We start from the raw sequence: 19045 nt of genomic DNA, 5'->3' as shown, positions 1-19045 counted from the left end.
AAAAAGGGCACCAAGGATAGATGTCTATTTTGTATTTGGACAGTATTTTTTATTAACGAGAACCTGTTCTTAGAGAAATGTAAAAACCATTAATACTGACCTCCTCCTGCAAATGTTAGTGCCAGTCTGGCTCTCTCTAATGTGAATGATCCAGAACAAGCATGCAGACCAGGAATGGCATTAAGGCTCCTGATATACAGTATATACCTGCTCTAGGTCACTGACTCAGAAACCGATACCAAAAATGAAAAATACACTAGGCCGAAAACTGAAACCGATACCGAAACGGCACCAATACCGAAACATATTTAAAAAAAAATATTTTTATACAGGAGATGGTCAGAGACTGGAGACCTGGTACAGGAGATGGTCAGAGACTGGAGACCTGGTACAGGAGATGGTCAGAGACTGGGGACATGGTACAGGAGGTGGTCAGAGACTGGGGACACGGTACAGGAGGTGGTCAGAGACTGGGGACACGGTACAGGAGGTGGTCAGAGACTGGGGACACGGTACAGGAGGTGGTCAGAGACTGGGGACACGGTACAGGAGGTGGTCAGAGACTGGGGACACGGTACAGGAGGTGGTCAGAGACTGGGGACACGGTACAGGAGGTGGTCAGAGACTGGGGACACGGTACAGGAGGTGGTCAGAGACTGGGGACACGGTACAGGAGGTGGTCAGAGACTGGGGACACGGTACAGGAGGTGGTCAGAGACTGGGGACACGGTACAGGAGGTGGTCAGAGACTGGGGACACGGTACAGGAGGTGGTCAGAGACTGGGGACACGGTACAGGAGGTGGTCAGAGACTGGGGACACGGTACAGGAGGTGGTCAGAGACTGGGGACACGGTACAGGAGGTGGTCAGAGACTGGGGACACGGTACAGGAGGTGGTCAGAGACTGGGGACACGGTACAAGAGGTGGTCAGAGACTGGGGACACGGTACAGGAGGTGGTCAGAGACTGGGGACACGGTACAGGAGGTGGTCAGAGACTGGGGACACGGTACAGGAGGTGGTCAGAGACTGGGGACACGGTACAGGAGGTGGTCAGAGACTGGGGACACGGTACAGGAGGTGGTCAGAGACTGGGGACACGGTACAGAAGTTGTCCCCCATTGCAGTCAGTGTGTCCCATTTTGCAACCAGTGTGCCTGTGTCCCATTTTGCAGCCAGCCTGTGCAGGGAAGACAGCGCCGGGAACATCACAGCTTTCATTTCAATAGCTGTGTGTTCCCGGCCGCGCCGTCACACACAGCCACTCCCCCTTGTCCGGGCACTTTGATAAACAGATCATCCGTCCAATCCTGCGGGTGATCTGTCTATCAAAGTGCCCGGACAAGGGGGAGGGGCTGTGTGTGACGGCGCGGCCGGTGTCATATAAGGTCCCCCATCAGATAGCGTCCGCTGTGTACTGAGACTGCGCATGCGCAGTACACAGCAACACAGATTCTGAAAATAGCCGAGGATGAACGGCGCTTGCGCACTGAGTCCAGGTTCTAGCCCCATCATCCAAGTGGACATAAAGTAGGAATAAAAAAGAGCCGAGCACAGCGAGGCCGAGCCCGAAGCGTGCTGAGCGAAGCTCGCCCGCGAGGGGGCCATCTAATTTTCACAACCCTATGTCCGCTTGGATGGTGGGGCTACCACCTCCACTCACGGCGCAGGCGCCGTTCAGCTTCGGAAATTTTACGAAGCTTCTTCTGCCCCGTACTGCGCATGCGCAGTACGGGGCGGACGCTATATGATGGCCGGACTGAATATGCCAGAACACCGGGAACACACAGCTATTGAAATGAAAGCTGTGATGTTCCCGGCGCTGTGATCAAACGAAATTTTGGTGCATCCCTAATTTTAAGAGAGGTCAGCTACTTCCTTAACACAGGTTTCCTTTACATAAAGTACTAATGTCATAGTTTTTTTAATGACTAGGGTGTTTAATGGCTTTATAAGCCAAACGTGGCTCTATTACAAAATTCACCCCATCAACAATGCTAACACTTAGACCTTATGCACACTGGATGTTATAAAAACGCCGGTAACATTAGCTGTAGCTGTAGAATACGTTTTGCTGCGTTTTTGCAGTAGATTTTTTTTTTTTTCAAGACTATACTCCCACAAAAACGTATTGCTTAAAAAAGTTTTTTTTTTACGTTTTTTTTTTGTTTTTTTTTTAGAGATTGGATTTTTTTTACAGCTGAAAAACTTCTCTTAAGACCTCATGCAAACTGACGTTATGAAAATGTCAGTAGCGTTCCCTGTAGAAAGCTGTAGCTGTAGAATTAGGTTTTTTTTGTGGTAGCAGTTTTCAGCTGTAGCTTTTCTGAGCAACTATACTCCCACAAAAGCTTGTGGCTCAAAAACGCTGATTGACAGTGTTTTTCTGCCTTTTAAGCTTTTATCAGAGTTAGGCCTCATGCACACTGGGCATTCTAAAAACGCCAGTAGCATTCGCTATAGAAAGCTGTAGCTTTTTTAATAAAACTATACTCCCACAAAAGCTTATGGCTCAAAAAGAGTGTTTTTACAGCTAAGAAAAAAAGGGGGTGGAGGGGGCAGGATTGTCAGGATAAGTCTGATCGTTGGAGGAGAGCAGGCTGAGTTCCCAGCATAGATAGAGAACTGACACAGTGTGCTCTCCTGCTTTAGGTATCGATTTATGAAGCAGTGGATAATATCTACTGCTTCATTCTCCGGCATTCACAGAGGAGATCTCTCTCCTCTGGGTGCCAGTTTATGAAGCGGTGTAGATCGCTTCTCCTTTTTATGAAGTGAAGTGATCTACAAATGCTTCAAACAGTGGAGAACGCCCCCGATACTGAAATCTTGTGAGACATAGAGAGATTACAGTACAAGAAATTCACTGAAACACAGAGGTGCCCATTTACTAACCACTTAAGCCCCAGAAGAATTCTCCCCCTTCCTGGCCCTTCCTGAGGATTAAGGTAGTGCTGTTAAATAATGGTGGCCACACAAAATATTGACACTTTGGGCCCAATTTGGACATTTTCACTTAGGGATGTACTCACTTTGGTTGCTAGCGGTTTAGACATTAATGGCTGTGTGTTGAGTTATTTTAAGGGGGACAGCAAATTTACACTGTTATACAAGCTGTACACTCTCTACTTTTACATTGTAGCAAAGTGTAATTTCTTCAGTGTTGTCACATGAAAAGATAATAATATAATACATATACATACACACACACAAATATGACAGGTGGACATGGTTACTGTCTTGGGGGGTCTGAAGGAGGAAGTAAAAAATCGTCTTAACTCCTGTTTTCAACTCCTGGTTATTAACTCTCCACTTTACTAATTCTGCTGTATGAAGATCTCTGTAATTGAAGGAGAGGCTGATGACATCATTTTGACACTTCACATGACCAGGCTTTCCTCTCTGGGTTAGGATTTTAGGATTTCTTTTATTAGCACTTTGCATAATTTGGCATTCCAAAGCAAGTGGCGTGCTAGGCATATGTTTAAATCACAGCCATGTTTTTTAGCTGTCCCCCACCCCCCCCCCCCCCAACCTCCATTTTTTTTTTTGTATGGTCTTTTGAATATGACACCCTTATTCTCCTCCAAACTTTTAAAGTGGAGTTCCAGTCGTTTTTGCGTTTATTAAAAGTCAGCAGCTACAAAAAGTGACTTTATAATAAACAGATTCTCACCTGTCCCACTATCTAAGGGCTGCCTGAGGCCTCACTTCTCTCCCTCACCTCTCCACAGCGTGGGCATCACAAGTTTGGGCACCCAGCTGTGACATTTTTGCGGCTTCATAGCCAGGTGCACACTGCGAGTGAGCCACCTAGGTGGTCCAAATGTGGCATGTAAGGGGTTGAGGACTCCTTCATCTGGATCCTGTGCTACATACAAAACCTACTCCCAAATCATGCAGCGCTGAGATCCCACACCAGAAAAGTTTAGTTTTCTCAGTAAGGTTACGCAGCAATGCATAGGTCTCCGGAATCCTCATCTGACTATACTAATTACAGTACATTAAATCTGATAAATTGCTGTGGCTTACTGGACTTGGCACATTCTCATTGCCTATGTCTCTGCATTCATTTATAAACTTAGATATGCAGAAGTATTGGAAGTCGGGTAAGATATTGTTTTGACTATGCTTGTAATAACTATTCACATACTTTAAACGCAATGTGTCAAAAAGCAAAATACCTGGGTGAGAAGCCTCAAGTGAAACGTGCAATTTTTTCATACCTGGGTTGCATTGTAAGTTTCTCATGCAGGTATTTACTTCAGAACAGACTCTTTTAAACTTTGAACATTTGTTAAAAATTGTAAACAAATTATTTTTGTTAATGGTGAAACAGAATGTTGGGGTTAATCCCGCCTGCCTTGGTCTAGTATTTGCTGTTTTAATTCAAATTTCGCTGCCAGGTTTCTACAAATTGTCTATACTTGGCAACATTTTGTTAGAAAAATTCATAATACTAATCATTTTAAACTACTATTTAATTTTACCCAGGATCAACCTGCATAAGCGGTGCCGAGATGTTAAAGCCTGAGGTCCCAGATGGATGGAAAATTCCATTTAATAAAGCTGGAGGTGGATGTGGAGCAGCCATGCGTGCAATGTGTATTGGACTGAGATTTCCTCATCCAGAACAACTCGATGACTTGATCCGGGTCAGTATAGAAAGTGGCAGGATGACCCATCATCACCCTACTGGATATCTTGGTTCACTGGTGGCCGCACTCTTCACCTCCTATGCTGTAAACCGCAAGCCTCCGCATGAGTGGGGCAAAGCATTACTAGATGTCCTGACTAAAGCAAAGGAATATATCAGTGCTGCCGGTCATGACGTTACACCAAATTTGGATTCATGGTAAGCAACTCTGCCTTATTTTCATATATGAAATTGGTATTTTTTAAAAATATATCCTTTTTATAACCCAAAAGACTCCTCCCAAGATGCATACTTATTCTGCTCTTTTGGCAACAGTCACCAGAGTTTGATTAAATCCTTTTCAAAAATCCTCTGTATACTGGCCATGCCTGCACAGTCTCTCCACAAACTTCTACTGGACCATGTCCAGAAGTCAGAGATACTAGGGAGAAAGTCACATAAAAGTCTATGTGGTTTAGGTCAGGGGTGAGAGGCGGAAAAAAAAAGGAGCAGATCACTTTATTTCAATGTGTACCTCGTCTCCTTTTTATTTCAATGTGCGACTCTCCTTTAACACTTTAGGGAAAGGTGAAGTCAAGGAAGGCTGCTGCAAGAAAAATCTTGACTTGCAAATACTTTTGGCTGCCTTTGCATCTATTACCTGTTTTGAAATGCTGCTTCCCTGATGGTTTAATGCTTTTGCATATTTCATAAAATGCACAGTTTAAACTGACCTTCATTGAGACTGTTAATCCACTCAGTCTCCCAGTGTAATCTGTAGTGCTGTGTTGACAGTGTGACAGCTCAGTCCTGCTCATCATTAGTTTTATAAATGGAATCTACAGTTATAGCCATTATTCATAAATTAGGGTTCTGTGTGAATTGTAAGCCTGTTACCTATACATTTATACAGGTTAACCCTTGTTAACCCCATATTACATTTTTTATACTATACCTTATAAGGTTACTGCTGTCTGTGCCTCCATAAGGCTCCGTCCACATATATAGCAATTGGATTCAATTTGACCAGCATCCAGTTCACATGACATGTGAATCAAACTGGCAGCAGCAGTGCTAATTCGCTGCAAATTGAAAGACTCCTGTGCGGTTCAGATACAAATTCCAGACTATTGCCTTCTATGGTGACAGCTGATGAGTCATCCGTTGTTGAGGACGTGGCAGCCAGCTGATTCCTCAGTTAAGACGTTCTTGTGGATCTTTAACCACTTGCCACCCGCCATATAGCAAAATGACGGCGGCAAAGTGGTTTCAATATCCTGACTGGACGTCATATGACCTCCAGCAGGATATCAAGCCAGGGGCGCGCATCGCGGCGATTGTTGCGGTGTGTCAGTCTGGCATACCACAACACCAGTCTAGGTAAAGAGTCTCTGACGGAGACTCTTTACCACATGCTCAGCCGTGTCCAATCACGGCTGATCGCAGTGTAAACAGGAAGAGCTGTTGATCGGCTTTTCCTCACTCACGTCTGTCAGACGCCAGTAGAGGAGGGCCGATCGGCTTCTCCTCTGACAGGTTGTCTTTACTGATTATCAGCCCCCCCAAGGATGCCCACACTGGACCACCAGGGATGTCACCACCAGGTATGACACCCTAGACCACCAGGGATGCCAATTGGTGCCCACAATGGGCATCACTGATTGGCAGGCAGTATTATAAGTGTACATCAGTTGCCATCCATGCCACCTTTCAGTGCCACCTATGTGTACCCATCAGTGCTGCACATTAGTGGCACCTATCGGTGCCGCATATTAGTGCCCATCATCAGTGCTACCTCATCAGTGCCTATCAGTGAAGAAGAAAACTTATTTACAAAGTTTTGTAACAGAAACAAAACAAAAAAAGTTTGTTTTTCAAAATTTTCGGTCTCTTTTTTAATTTGTTTAGCAGAAAATAAAAATCCCAGAGGTGATCAAATACCACCAAAAGAAAGCTCTATTTGTGGGAACAAAATGATAAAAATTTAGTTTGGGCACAGTGTTTTTGTATGACCGCGCAGTTGACAGCGCTGAAAGCTGAAAATTGGTCTGGGTAGGAAGGTGTATAAGTGCCCAGTATTGAAGTTGTTAATCCTCTTACTTATAGGCAGCTGGCTTCCTGACCCGATCATTAACAATCAGCTAATGTGAAAGATGCAGGTAGCCTCTGGCTCCAAAATATTGCATGTAAATCACAGCTACTTAGAAAATGTGCCGTAAAAACGGAAGGGAAATTCACACTGGACATTTGTGAACCTAGCCTTAAGAAGATTCACCCTCTCTATTTGTCATGGTTACTGTTATCATCGAAATTGAAAGTAAAAATAATCCAACATTTTGGGTTGTCCCCAGAACAGTAATAGAGGGGAAATTTCCCAATGAGGACACCTGGTGACAACTGAAATTCCCACACTTTGGAGGGATTTCTTCTGACTTCCTGTTTTGGCTGTGGGACAGGAAATTCATTAAAATTTTACCAATGGGACAGGGGTCCCCAACCTTTTGAACCTCATGGACAACTAAACTTGCAATTTTGAATCCCACAGACCATTAACATGAATATTACGTGCCTTACACACACAACACGCTGGCTCTCTGCCCCCCTCCCCTGGATCACACTGCTGCCTTAGACACACAATTATACACACAATGCTGACTGTAAGTGCGCATTGAGAACAAATCTGGAAACAACATTGGGTGGTATACATCTGCCACAATGTTGATTTGCGGGCAACGTTTTCTCGTGAACCACTGCAAGAGGACACAGAAAGCAAAAAATAAAAAATAAAATAAAACCTCACAGGAGTTATAACCCTCCTTTACACTATTCAAAATGAAAAACAGGTTTTGCCTTTAGTTCTACTAAAATAATAGCTGTCATATTTTGATGTGTTCGCTTTGTGAACTGCGCCTATTATCTTGTTAGCACACTTTTTAGTCATAAGGGCTTTTGCAGCCAACACTCCTTAAAGTGATAATAAATGATGATATTTTTTTTAATTCAAACAATAAACATGTTATACTGCGCTGTGCAATGGTATTGTACAGAGTGGCCTGGACCTCCTCCTCCGGGGTCCCCTGCTGGCGCTCTTGGTTCTTCTACACCCTGTGACTGGAAGTTGAGTTGCCACTGGAACAAGAATGGAGAATGATTTTCAATAAGGACACGTGTGACTATTGTCTAAAAGGGGACTTAAAATATAACGTTAGTCAGAAAATTAAGTCCTGATAGATCACTTCAGGCTGACCCCTTTTGCAGGTAAAAAATAAGTGTCTTAACTGTTTAAAATCCAGTAATGCACTGTCTCACCATGCTCTGTACATGCTTTAGTTGCTCTTTATTCTCAGCACTGTACCTAAAATTAGCGCAATCAGCTGACAGCTTTGATTGGCCATTACTGAAAGGGAGGAGCGACAGGAATCACACAGACTCTGCGGAGGGAACACAGATTAGGGAAGGAGAAACAAAAGTAGAAGAGATGACAGGACAAACTCTGCTGCCAGTTAGACACAAAAGAGTAAAGCAATCTATAAATTATGCAATTGTCTTTTTTGCAGCTGCTGGTTGCTAGAAAGTAAATTGCTCAATTCTCCCATCAGCACAGCCTGCTGAAGCGCTATTGTGTTGCACCATTGTGGAGCCTTCCCTGGCGGCAGAACGCAGCTATAACCACCTGCACTAATCGCATGCAAATGATCTGACCGGCTGGTTGTACTGAAGTGGATCAATGGATCAACCTCAGTACAACCAACCTGCCTGTAGATAGATTTAATTTCAGCCGGTGCCTACTGAACTGTCCAAAGGACAAAGCAATCACAGAGCGCGGCGGGTGCGTGCCTCAGGGGGGCGTGGTTCTGGGAGGATGTCAATAGATGCCCTCCCAAAACTGGATGGCGGCTCTATTGTGGAAATGACTGCTTTAAGCTTCAACAACATGGTGGCTTCCAGCAAGAAGAGTCAGGAGCAATGCTGGAGGTAATTTTTCTACACACACTAAATTTGGTAGCATATTTACTAATATGGAATTAATTAATTTTTATCAAACTTTATTGGTAAAGTTTTGCTTTAACTACCTCCCACTCACCATATAGACAAATGACTGCGGGCGGAATGCTCTCTCATTCTGGGATGACGTAATATGACCGCGGGACACGGCGTGACCCCAGTAAAGAGCCGATGACGTAGTTCTTTATGTGCTCAGCTGTGTCCAATCACAGCTGATCGGATGTAAACAAAGAAGTGTCGGTAATCTGCTCTCCTCGCCTCACACTGACCGAGTGTGAGGAGAAGAGTGCCGATCAGTGGCATTTTATCACAGGGGAGACCTGTACAGATAATCAGGGCACCGATGAGCAGTACACTGATTATCAGTGCAGCCCCAGCAGTGATGCCAATCTGTGCCCAGAAGTGGTGCCCATCAGTGATGCAAGTCAGTGCTGCCTTTTCAATGCCACCTGTCCACCTATCAGTGCCCAATAGTGTGACATATTAGTGCTGCCTCATCAGTGCACAGGAGAAAAAATACTTCTTTACAAACTTTTTGACAGAAACTAAAACTTTTTTTTTTTTTTTCAACATTTTCAGTTTTTATCAAAAAAAATGACAGTCCCTCAAGTCAAATGAGAAACAAAAACAAAGAAACAAAACACAAAAAAAAGGAACAACAAAATAGATTACCTTAAGCAATGAAAGTGTCAGTCATAACCCACAGCAAGGGTTGTGAAATAAATCAGTGCTGCAAATAGGGCTCAAAATATTTTCAAGCTTCAGGGTCTATATGATGTTGAAAACAAAAATAGAATTAGAACCTTTGTATTGAATATTAGGAAGATGATCTGGAAGAGGGGCCTGTCATATCCTGCTTATGGCACTTACTTGATAATGATGCTTGTGGATAACCTCCAAGTCCATAGCTCTCCTGGGATCACTCCAGGATCCATTGGAGACATTTATAGTATTTGTAAATGGAGTACAGGTGCTCCCGCCTTCGTTGCCTCCCCCCTTCCCCTGCATCCTTGCGGCCATAGTCTCAGTGTGGTGTCCTCGTCATTCCGGACGTTGGAAGGCAGAAGGCCATCATCCCTGTGGCAATGGCGTGATGCCACATGCATGCGCAGTAGCGCAGCGCAAGAGACCACCCATGTATTTGACTGCCCAGAGGGACGGGAGGGCGAGAACAAGCGAGCACCTGTGAGATATTGCAACAGCATTAGTGTTGTTGTACAAAAAAAAATATATTTCTTCAAGAAGTTTTTACTAAAGTGATTTATCAAGCTAGAGTGCCATCATTGGTAGTTATATTAATTTCTATTGTTACTATTCCTGCAATTTCATATAATAGCTTTCATTTGCCATATATATATAAATTAAATAAATCCAATGTGAAAAAAATGGAGGATAGTGTGTTAATTTAATGTGCTGGTATTGTGATTGAGTGCTGGTTCCTAAGTGTATTAGTGAGATTTGCTGGGGGAGGAAGGGGGGGGGGGGCAATGCCAAGCTGCTGCTAACAAAGCAAATAGAATATTGGCATTCCTTAAAAAGGAGATTAACTCCAGGGATAAAGTGATAATTCTCCTGCTCTACAAGACTCTGGTCCGACCGCACCTGGAGTATACTGTCCAGTTCTGGGCACCAGTCCTCAGGAAGGATGTACTGGAAATGGAGCGGGTACAGAGAAGGGCAACAAAGCTATTAAAGGGTCTGGAGGATATTGGTTATGAAGAAAGGTAGTGAGCACTGAACTTATTCTCTCTGGAGAAAAGATGCTTGAGAGGGGATATGATTTCAATTTACAAATACCATTCTGGTGACCCCACAATAGGGATAAAACTTTTCAGAGTAAGGGAGTTTAATGTTAAACCTCTTTTGATCTAATTTTAATGAGTGGCCATGTGTCTTATTAAACTACGTAGAGGGTTCTTTACCGTAAGAGCGGCAAGGATGTGGAATTCCCTTCCACAGGCAGTGGTCTCAGTGGGGGAGCATCGATAGTTTCAAAAAACTATTAGATAAGCACCTGAATGACCACAACATACAGGGATATACAATGTAATACTGACATATAATCACACACAAAGGTTGGACTTGATGGGCTTGTGTCTTTTTTTTTTTTTTCAACCTCACCTACTATCTAACTATGTCATGTATGATTACAATATGATGTTTACAATTATTTACATATTTTTTATTAACAGGTCCTATTTTGAAGGTCATTGGAAGAAATACCTTGAAGAAAGGGGTATTTCGGATGGAACATCCCAGCCAACATTCCCAGAGAAGTACGATGTAAAAGAACGAGATGCATTTTATACTTCACACAGCCATAGTGGGTGGGCTGGAAGCGCTGGTCATGATGCCCCCTTGATTGCTTACGACGCCATCCTTGGTTCTGGAGACAACTGGACAGAGCTTTCTCATCGGGCTTTTTTTCATGGTGGGGATAGTGATTCTACAGCTGCAATTGCCGGTGCCTGGTGGGGAGCTATGTATGGATTCAAGGGAGTCCCCAAGGCCAACTACAAGAATTTGGAATACAAGGATAGGCTAGAAAAGCTTGGAAGAGATCTCTACCACCTCACATTGTAATGGGAACAATACATCTAGATTCTGGGTACAAGGTGAACATGACTTCTTCTTTCCTATGCTGGCAGGGATACTTCTGATAATACGCACATTCATGGCCTCCTTTACACTTGCAGTCATGGCAGTAAAAAAGATGGTTGAGCTGCGGTTTTAAACCGCACCCCCCTCCATTTTTAACCAATTGCCGCCCGCCATATAGCAGAATGACGGCAGCAAAGTGATTTCAATATCCTGACTGGACGTCATATGACATGATCAGGATATTAGGCCGCTGCGCGCCCCCGTGCATCGTGGCGATCGTTGTTGCGGTGTGTCAGTCTGACACACCGCAACTAAGATCTCAGTAAAGAGTCTCTGACTGAGACTCTTTACCATGTGATCAGCCGTGTCCAATCACAGCTGATCGCAGTGTAAATAGGAAGAGCCGTTGATCAGGTTTTCCTCACTTGTGTCTGCCAGACGCGAGTAGAGGAGAGCCAATCGGTTGCTCCTCTGACAGGGAACGGGGGGTCTGTGCTGATCGACTATCAGCGCAGCCCCCCCAAGGATGCCCACACTGGACCACCGGGGACGCCACCAGACCACCAGGGATGCCACCCTAGACCACCAGGGATGCCAGTCAGTGCCCACAATGGGCATCACTGGCATGCATTGTTTGCCACTGATTGGCATCTACCCATAGAATACTTTACACTACAATGCCGCCTATCAGTGCCCATCCATGCTTATCCGTGCTGCCTATTCATACCCATCCGTGCCACCTATCCTTGCCCATCCCTGCCACCAATCCGTGCCACCTATCAGCCTATTTGTGCCGCCTATCAGTGCCTATCTGTGTCACATATCAGTGCCGCCTCATTGGTTCCACATCGGTGCCCATCAGTGCCACCTTATCAGTGCCCATCAGTGAAGGAGAAACCGTACTTATTTACAAAGTTTTGTAACTGAAAAAAACAAAACATTTTTTTTCCAAAATTTTCTGTCTTTTTTTTTATTTTTATTTTTAGCAGAAGATCAAAATCCCAGAGGCGATCAAATACCACCAAAAGAAAGCTCTGTCTGTGGGAACAAAATGCTAAAAATTTCTGTCAATTTCATAGACATCCTCCCGCGACCCGACTCACTGAACTTGCTGCAGGCGTGCACACGCCTGCTGGCCGCCTCTTAACCACTTAAGACCCAGACCACTTTGCAGGCCAAAGACCAGAGCACTTTTTGCGATTCAGCACTGCATCGTTTTAACTGACAATTGCGCGGTCGTGCGACGTGGCTCCCAAAACAAAATTGATGTCCTTTTTTTTCCTACAAAGAGAGCTTTCTTTTGGTGGTATTTGATCACCCTTGCGTTTTTTTTTTGCGCTATAAACAAAAAAAAGCGCCAATTTTGAAAAAAAACGCATTATTTTTTACATTTTGCTATAATAAATATCCTTTATTTATTTTTTTATTATCATGACTGCGACATTATGGCGGACACATCGGACATTTTTGACACATTTTTGAGACCATTGTCATTTATACAGCAATCGTTGCTATACAAATGCACTGATTACTGTGTAAATGACACTGGCAGTGAAGGGGTTAACCACTAGGTGGCAGTGTAGGTGTTAAGTGAGCCCTGGGGAGTGTTTCTAACTGTGGGGGGGCATGGCTGTGTGTGACACGTCGCTGATCTCTGCTCCGATCACAGGGAACAGAGATCAGTGACACTGTCACTAGGCAGAACGGGGAGATGCTTGTTTACATTAGCATCTCCCTGTTCTTCCTCCCAATGAGACGATCGTGGGTATTCCCGTGGCGATCAAGTCCGCGGGACCCGCGATCGGACTCACGGAGGTCCCGTCCGGCACACGCGCGATGGTAAATTTAAAGGGACATACCTATACACCCATTTGCCTGTCTGTGCCGTTCTGCCGACGTACATCGGTTTGTGTTGGTCGGCATGTGGTTAAAGGGCAACGTACAGGTACATTCGTTTCCCTTCACGAGCCCTTCTGCCGACGTATATCGGCGTGAGGCGGTCAGCAAGTGGTTAAAGTTCCAAAGTGTGCACTCAGTTTGCTTTTATTGGTGAGCTGTTATAGACTTTAGCACCTATTTCCTTGTAATGCATGGGCTGGCTGATAGTGCCTCTTTAGGGGCAGCCGGCCGTGTGAATGAATCATATTTCATCTTTCACCCAGTTACATTACTCATAAAATCAATGTGTTGGTTGTCATGGCTTATTGAATGTTGCACTATACCATATGCCTTAATAAACTTTTTTTTTCTATACATGCTTGAGTAGTATTTTTGTGTACAATTACAAGATTTCAGACCCCATAGTCATACATGTCTGTAATAAAGACCTTTCCTGTTGCCCAAAGCAACCAATTGGAGATTGGCTAATGAATTCTGGGATGCTGAAAGGGAGAATAGGATTGGTTGATATGCACAACAATAATGGTTCCTCATTCGGATACTATAAGTCATGAGGGATTTTGTTTTTCTTCACTCTGGTTCAGTCTGAAAAAAATCTATGATCTTTAACAGGCTGGTAATTTTAAAATTCTTATGTTAAAAACATGATTGAGTTTTACTGCTCACCTAGAAGATAACTTGCAGCCTCTCGAGGAGTTCTCATGCACGCTTGGGTGTGTAGCCCTAGTGCACGAGATTATGGTGTGCGGACAGAAGCCACAGGCACACCCTACAGCCTCGCTGCTGGCAGCCTGTAAAAGTTTACGAGAGGCTGAGATCTGCTGCGGTTGGACGGTGGACCAATTGGTACTAACATTTAGGGCAGTATGCACCCAGGTGCGAATATATGGAATGTAAGAGTGTTGGGCAAAAAAGAGCTCCTTGATGCATCAGACAATCCACACTGCCCTCTGCATTTCATGCTATGTAAGATATAGGTGCAGTGTGAAGGAAATGCTGCCATTTCCAGCCGATACGGTATCAGCTCCCCACTATACAAAGGTCTCTAAGTGTCATGTTTCTGCTATACAATTAGCCAGTTAACCACTTGAAGACCAAGTCTTCAAGAAAACGACTAATAACTTACAAACGTGTGTGTGTATATGTGTAATATAAATATATATATATATATATATATATATATATATATAATATATATAATATATAATATATATATATATATATATATATATATATATATATATATATATATATATATATATATATATATATATATATATATATATATATATATATATATATATATATAAATATAATATATGAAATGCAGCACTAGTCAAAAATTAAAGGTCCCTAGAGTAACCCCCAGGGATAAGTGCTGAACTGTTGACTACCCGTTAGCAGAAAAAAAAAAAACGGGCATCATACAAATGCACAATAAATGTATCAATGTACAGTGAAAAAAATATACTTATAAAGTGTAAACAAATGAACAATTCCAGTGGATCAAAAACCAACAAATAGTCAGTGAAAGAAAGACCAAATAAGAATTAAATGTTCCTATATAAAGTGCTATACAGTCCTATATAAAAAGAACTTAGCGTTATGCCTCTTCAACCGATAATGGATATAGGTAAACAGGCTTCACCATGTAGCATTCACAGATATACATGTATAACAGAGAGATTGAATATGCTTACCGCAAAGAATGGACACACACGCCCAGGGGTGGACTGACAACTCATGGGGTCCCCAGCTAATCCGAGATTATGGGGCCACACACACACACACACACACACACACACACACACACACACACACACACACACACACACACACAGTATACACATACATGTACACACAGTATACACAGACATGTACACACAGTATACACAGACATGTTTCTATTGGCTGAGAAGGTACTGGAGAGGTGGAGCAGCTATAATCTTGTGATTTGTAGACCAAAAGGATGTCGGTAATGGACATTTCAGAGACAGATGTAAAAAAAAAAAAACACAGATTTTTACATGCTGTCCCTGGTTTTACTGAGGCTGGCAACCTTGATGGGGCCCCCTAGTGGCTTGGGGCCCTCGGGCAGTGCCCGAGTGGCCCAATGGTCAGTTGTGTGGCATCAAAAGCTAGCCTATTGTGCTTCTGATGCCACACAACTCCTTTTTATTGTTTTTGATTTTACCAATGCATGGGCTGTCAAAATGCAAGCTAAAGCGGACATTGAGTAATTTTTTTCAACTTTCCATCTATTAAATCTTCTGCCCTTGTTGTTTTAACTTTGGATAGTAAACTTTTTTTTGTATGCCAGTATATACCTTATACAGCCCACTTCCTGTTTCTTGTCTGGTCATTAGCCTAGGTGTATGACATCATACACAGCTCTCTCTCACGTGAGAGTTTGCCAGAAAGGGAGGGGGAATGAGTCATAAGAGGGCCAATGAAAGCTGCAGAGCTGGAGCTGTGCCTCTGTGTAAATCCACAAAGGGTAACAGGCAGCAGTTTCAGCTGCCCACAGTTAAAGAGGAAATAAACCCTGATGGGTTTACTTCCTTTGTCTCCCTGCAAACGTAAAGCATAATGGGCTACTATGCATCGCATAGTAGCCCATTACATGTCACTTGCCTGAGACAGGAGCCAGCGATGTCACCTGTAGCACGGAGTGTCCATCTTCTTCCGGGTATCGCTGCTCTGGCCACTCACAGCGTCGGAGCAGCGATGATGTCACTCCCGCACATGCGCACGGGAGCTGCCACTCGCGGCATATCGCCGCTAGCAGCGGCATGCTCAGTGCGCCTGCGCGCCGCTGTCTGGCGCTTGCGCCGTAGACAGCGGTGCCTGTCTTTTTGTAAATATCTCCTAAACCGTGTAGGTTTAGGAAATATTTCTTGGACCTACAGCTAAGCCTTAAAGGGGTTGTAAAGGTTTGTTTTTTATTTTCTAAATAGGTTCCTTTAAGCTAGTGCATTGTTGGTTCACTTATCTTTTCCTTCGATTTCCCTTATAAATGTTTTTTTTTTCTTTGTTTTCTTTGTCTGAATTTCTCACTTCCTGTTCCTCCTCAGTAAGCTGTTCTGGCTGACTAACCACCAGCTCGGATGATGGTGAGAAGTTTACTGAGGAGAAACAGGAAGTGAGATATTCAGACAAAGAAAAAAAACATTTAGAAGGGATAACGAAGGAAAAGGTAAGTGAACCAACAGTGCACTAGCTTAGAGGAACCTATGTAGAAAATAAAAAACGAACCCTTACAACCCCTTTAATCTAGGCTTACCTGTAGGTCAAAGTGGTTTGTAAGGGTTTACAACCACTTTAAAATGTAGCATATTTGGCAAGTACAGAATCAGAGTATATATAAAATATGTAAAGTGGTTAGAGAGAAGCTTCAGGATGGCAAGGATGTTTTTATTACAAATTATGTGAGCAGACTGCAGTTCCTCTTTAACACCTGCAATAATGCAACACACCAGTGTGAATGGGCCCTTGCACTAGAATAGGGTATAGGTTACCTGTCAGTTGCTTCAGAGGGCAAATGCTTGTAAAGTTGAATAATGATTGCTCATTTGCAGATCAGATCTCCAGCCAATCACATTACCAAAGAAAATCTCCAGAATTTGCTTGCATACCAAACACAAGAAAAAGAATGCACACATATCCATTTACTAATTTAGTTTGTAAATGGCAGCTTGTCATTTTGTTTAAAAAAAATAAAATAAAAACCTCTAGCACAAAAAAAATGTCCTACTCATATACCATTGACCCAAATCAGAACACGTCAACTGCAATTGAGTGATTTCTAAGCTATGGTTGCAAAGGAGCAAATATCACAAGGTATTTGCTAGTACCTTGGTTAGCCAGGAAAACCCCCTATCTGTGCATATGTGGCACAATCTTACCAAGGGCAGGACTTCCCTGTCTTCGGGAACTAAGCAACACCAACTTGCATTCCTTTTTGTAATGAGAGCGCCCCCTACTGGCCACTTTACAACTCTAATTGAACAGAGAAGTGGCAGTTGATATGGCTGGATTCAGAGCAGTACCAAAATAGAACTAGTTTCAGAGAGGCACATAGATATGTACTTTCTGTGTAAAAGACACAATAATAGGCACACTGCTGTGTCTGCTTAAAGGCAGGATTTTAAAGATCGCAATGGCTGACCGATTGAGTTTAACTGAAACAAAGCTACTACTGTGTGTTAACTCATTCAGTGTTACACATTTACATGAATGCATTCTTTTATGCAGATATTATTAAAGCTACTGGAAGTTAATTTCCTTGGGCAGTCAAAAAAGCTGTCTTGAAGTATTGTCTCATACAGCACCAGGCCTTAATGAGAACCCTAACTATGAAGGAACTTGTGTCGCAGTGCTTCCATGAAAATCCTGGACTAGATTTCATCGCTGGAATGCATAGCTGTAAATCTGTCACTAGATGTCACTACCCATTCACAAGTAATTTATATCAGCAAGCTTGGCATATGTGTAATATAACCACCAGGTGGTACCAAAGTTAAAATTATTTTATGGATCTTGCTGGTCTTCATTCATAAAAGTAAAAAAAATGTTATAAAAACAAGTGAACTTTTTTTTTTTGTGCAACAAGAATGTAATTGCTTTAGTTTTTCTCAGCGTAAAAAGAACAGTCTCTGTCTTCAGTCAAAAGTGGGCACTGGTCACCTAACAAATTCAACATGGATGTTCAATAAGTTGCTTTGGACTTGTGTGTGTTATTTCCTTAACTATCTTCAGACCGGACCATTTTGCTGGTAAATGACCAGAGGTCTTTTTACAATTTGGCACTGCGCTGCTTTAACTGGTAATTGCGCGGTCATGCAATGTTGTACCCAAACAAAATTTGCGTCCTTTTCTTCCCACAAATAGAGCTTTCTTTTGATGGTATTTGATTGCCTCTGCGATTTTTATTTTTTGCGATATAAACGCAAATTTTGAAAAAAAATGATATTTTCTACTTTTTGTTATTAGAAAAATCCAATAAACTCAATTTTAGTCATATATTTAGGCCAAAATGTATTCAGCCACATGTCTTTGGTAAAAAAAAAGTCAATAATTGTATATTTATTGGTTTGCGCAAAAGTTGTCACATCTACAAACTAAGGTACGTTTTCTGAAATTTACGCAGCTTTTAGTTTACGACTGCCTATCTCATTTCTTGAGGTGCTAAAATGGCAGGGCAGTACAAAACCCCCCCAAATGACCCCATTTTGGAAAGTAGACACCCTAAGGAAATTGATAAGTGGCATGTTGAGCCCATTGAATATTTTATTTTTTTGCCTCAAGCGATTGAATAATGAAAAAAAAAAATTTTTTTTTTTTTTTTACACAAAGTTGTCACTAAATGATATATTGTTCACACATGCTATGGGCATATGTGAAATGACACCCCAAAATAAATTCTGCTGCTTCTCCTGAGTACGGGGATACCACATATGTGGGACTTTTTGGGAGCCTAGCCGCGTACGGGGCCCCGAAAACCAAGCACCGCCTTCAGGCTTTCTAAGGGTGTAAATTTTTGATTTCACTTCTCACTACCTATTACAGTTTTGAAGGCCATAAAATGCCAAGATGGCACAAAACCCCCACAAATGACCCCATTTTAGAAAGTAGACACCCCAAGCTATTTGCTGAGAGGCATTTTGAGTCCATGGAATATTTTATATTTTGCCACAAGTTGCGGGAAAATTACAAACTTTAATTTTTTTTTATTTTTTTTTCACAAAGTTGTCACTAAATGATATATTGCTCACACATGCTATGGGCATATGTGAAATGACACCCCAAAATAAATTCTGCTGCTTCTCCTGAGTACGGGGATACCACATATGTGGGACTTTTTGGGAGCCTAGCCGAGTACGGGGCCCCGAAAGCCAAGAACCGC

At 42.8% G+C, this 19045-nt stretch overlaps 1 protein-coding gene and 1 long non-coding RNA gene across 8 annotated transcripts in view; one reads left to right on the top strand and one right to left on the bottom strand.

Moving 5' to 3' along the window:
• The window catches only part of ADPRH (ADP-ribosylarginine hydrolase), a 54168-nt gene extending 40674 nt beyond the window's left edge, over window positions 1-13494 (top strand). For 6 of the 7 annotated variants that reach the window (XM_077448417.1, XM_077448419.1, XM_077448420.1 and 3 more), the window contains 2 exons: window positions 4494-4854; window positions 10833-13494. In XM_077448417.1, the coding sequence (XP_077304543.1) occupies window positions 4494-4854; window positions 10833-11223 (752 nt within the window). In that variant the 3' untranslated portion in view covers window positions 11224-13494. The remainder of the gene's footprint in view (window positions 1-4493; window positions 4855-10832) is intronic. The other variant, XR_013261852.1, reaches the window with a different exon arrangement.
• On the bottom strand, window positions 7617-13873 carry LOC143924230 (uncharacterized). The gene is made up of 4 exons (XR_013261853.1): window positions 13807-13873; window positions 9511-9823; window positions 9313-9408; window positions 7617-7764 (listed from the first exon to the last, which is right to left on the bottom strand). It is a non-coding gene; the product is annotated as an uncharacterized LOC143924230 (long non-coding RNA).
• Window positions 13874-19045: the final 5172 nt, after the last annotated feature.

The sequence above is a fragment of the Lithobates pipiens genome, unplaced genomic scaffold (genome assembly GCF_037356315.1).
Source record: "Lithobates pipiens isolate NorthernLeopardFrog02 unplaced genomic scaffold, aLitPip1_a1.2 Scaffold_22, whole genome shotgun sequence".
NCBI lineage: Eukaryota > Metazoa > Chordata > Amphibia > Anura > Ranidae > Lithobates > Lithobates pipiens.
This window is presented reverse-complemented; position numbering and strand designations above follow the sequence as displayed.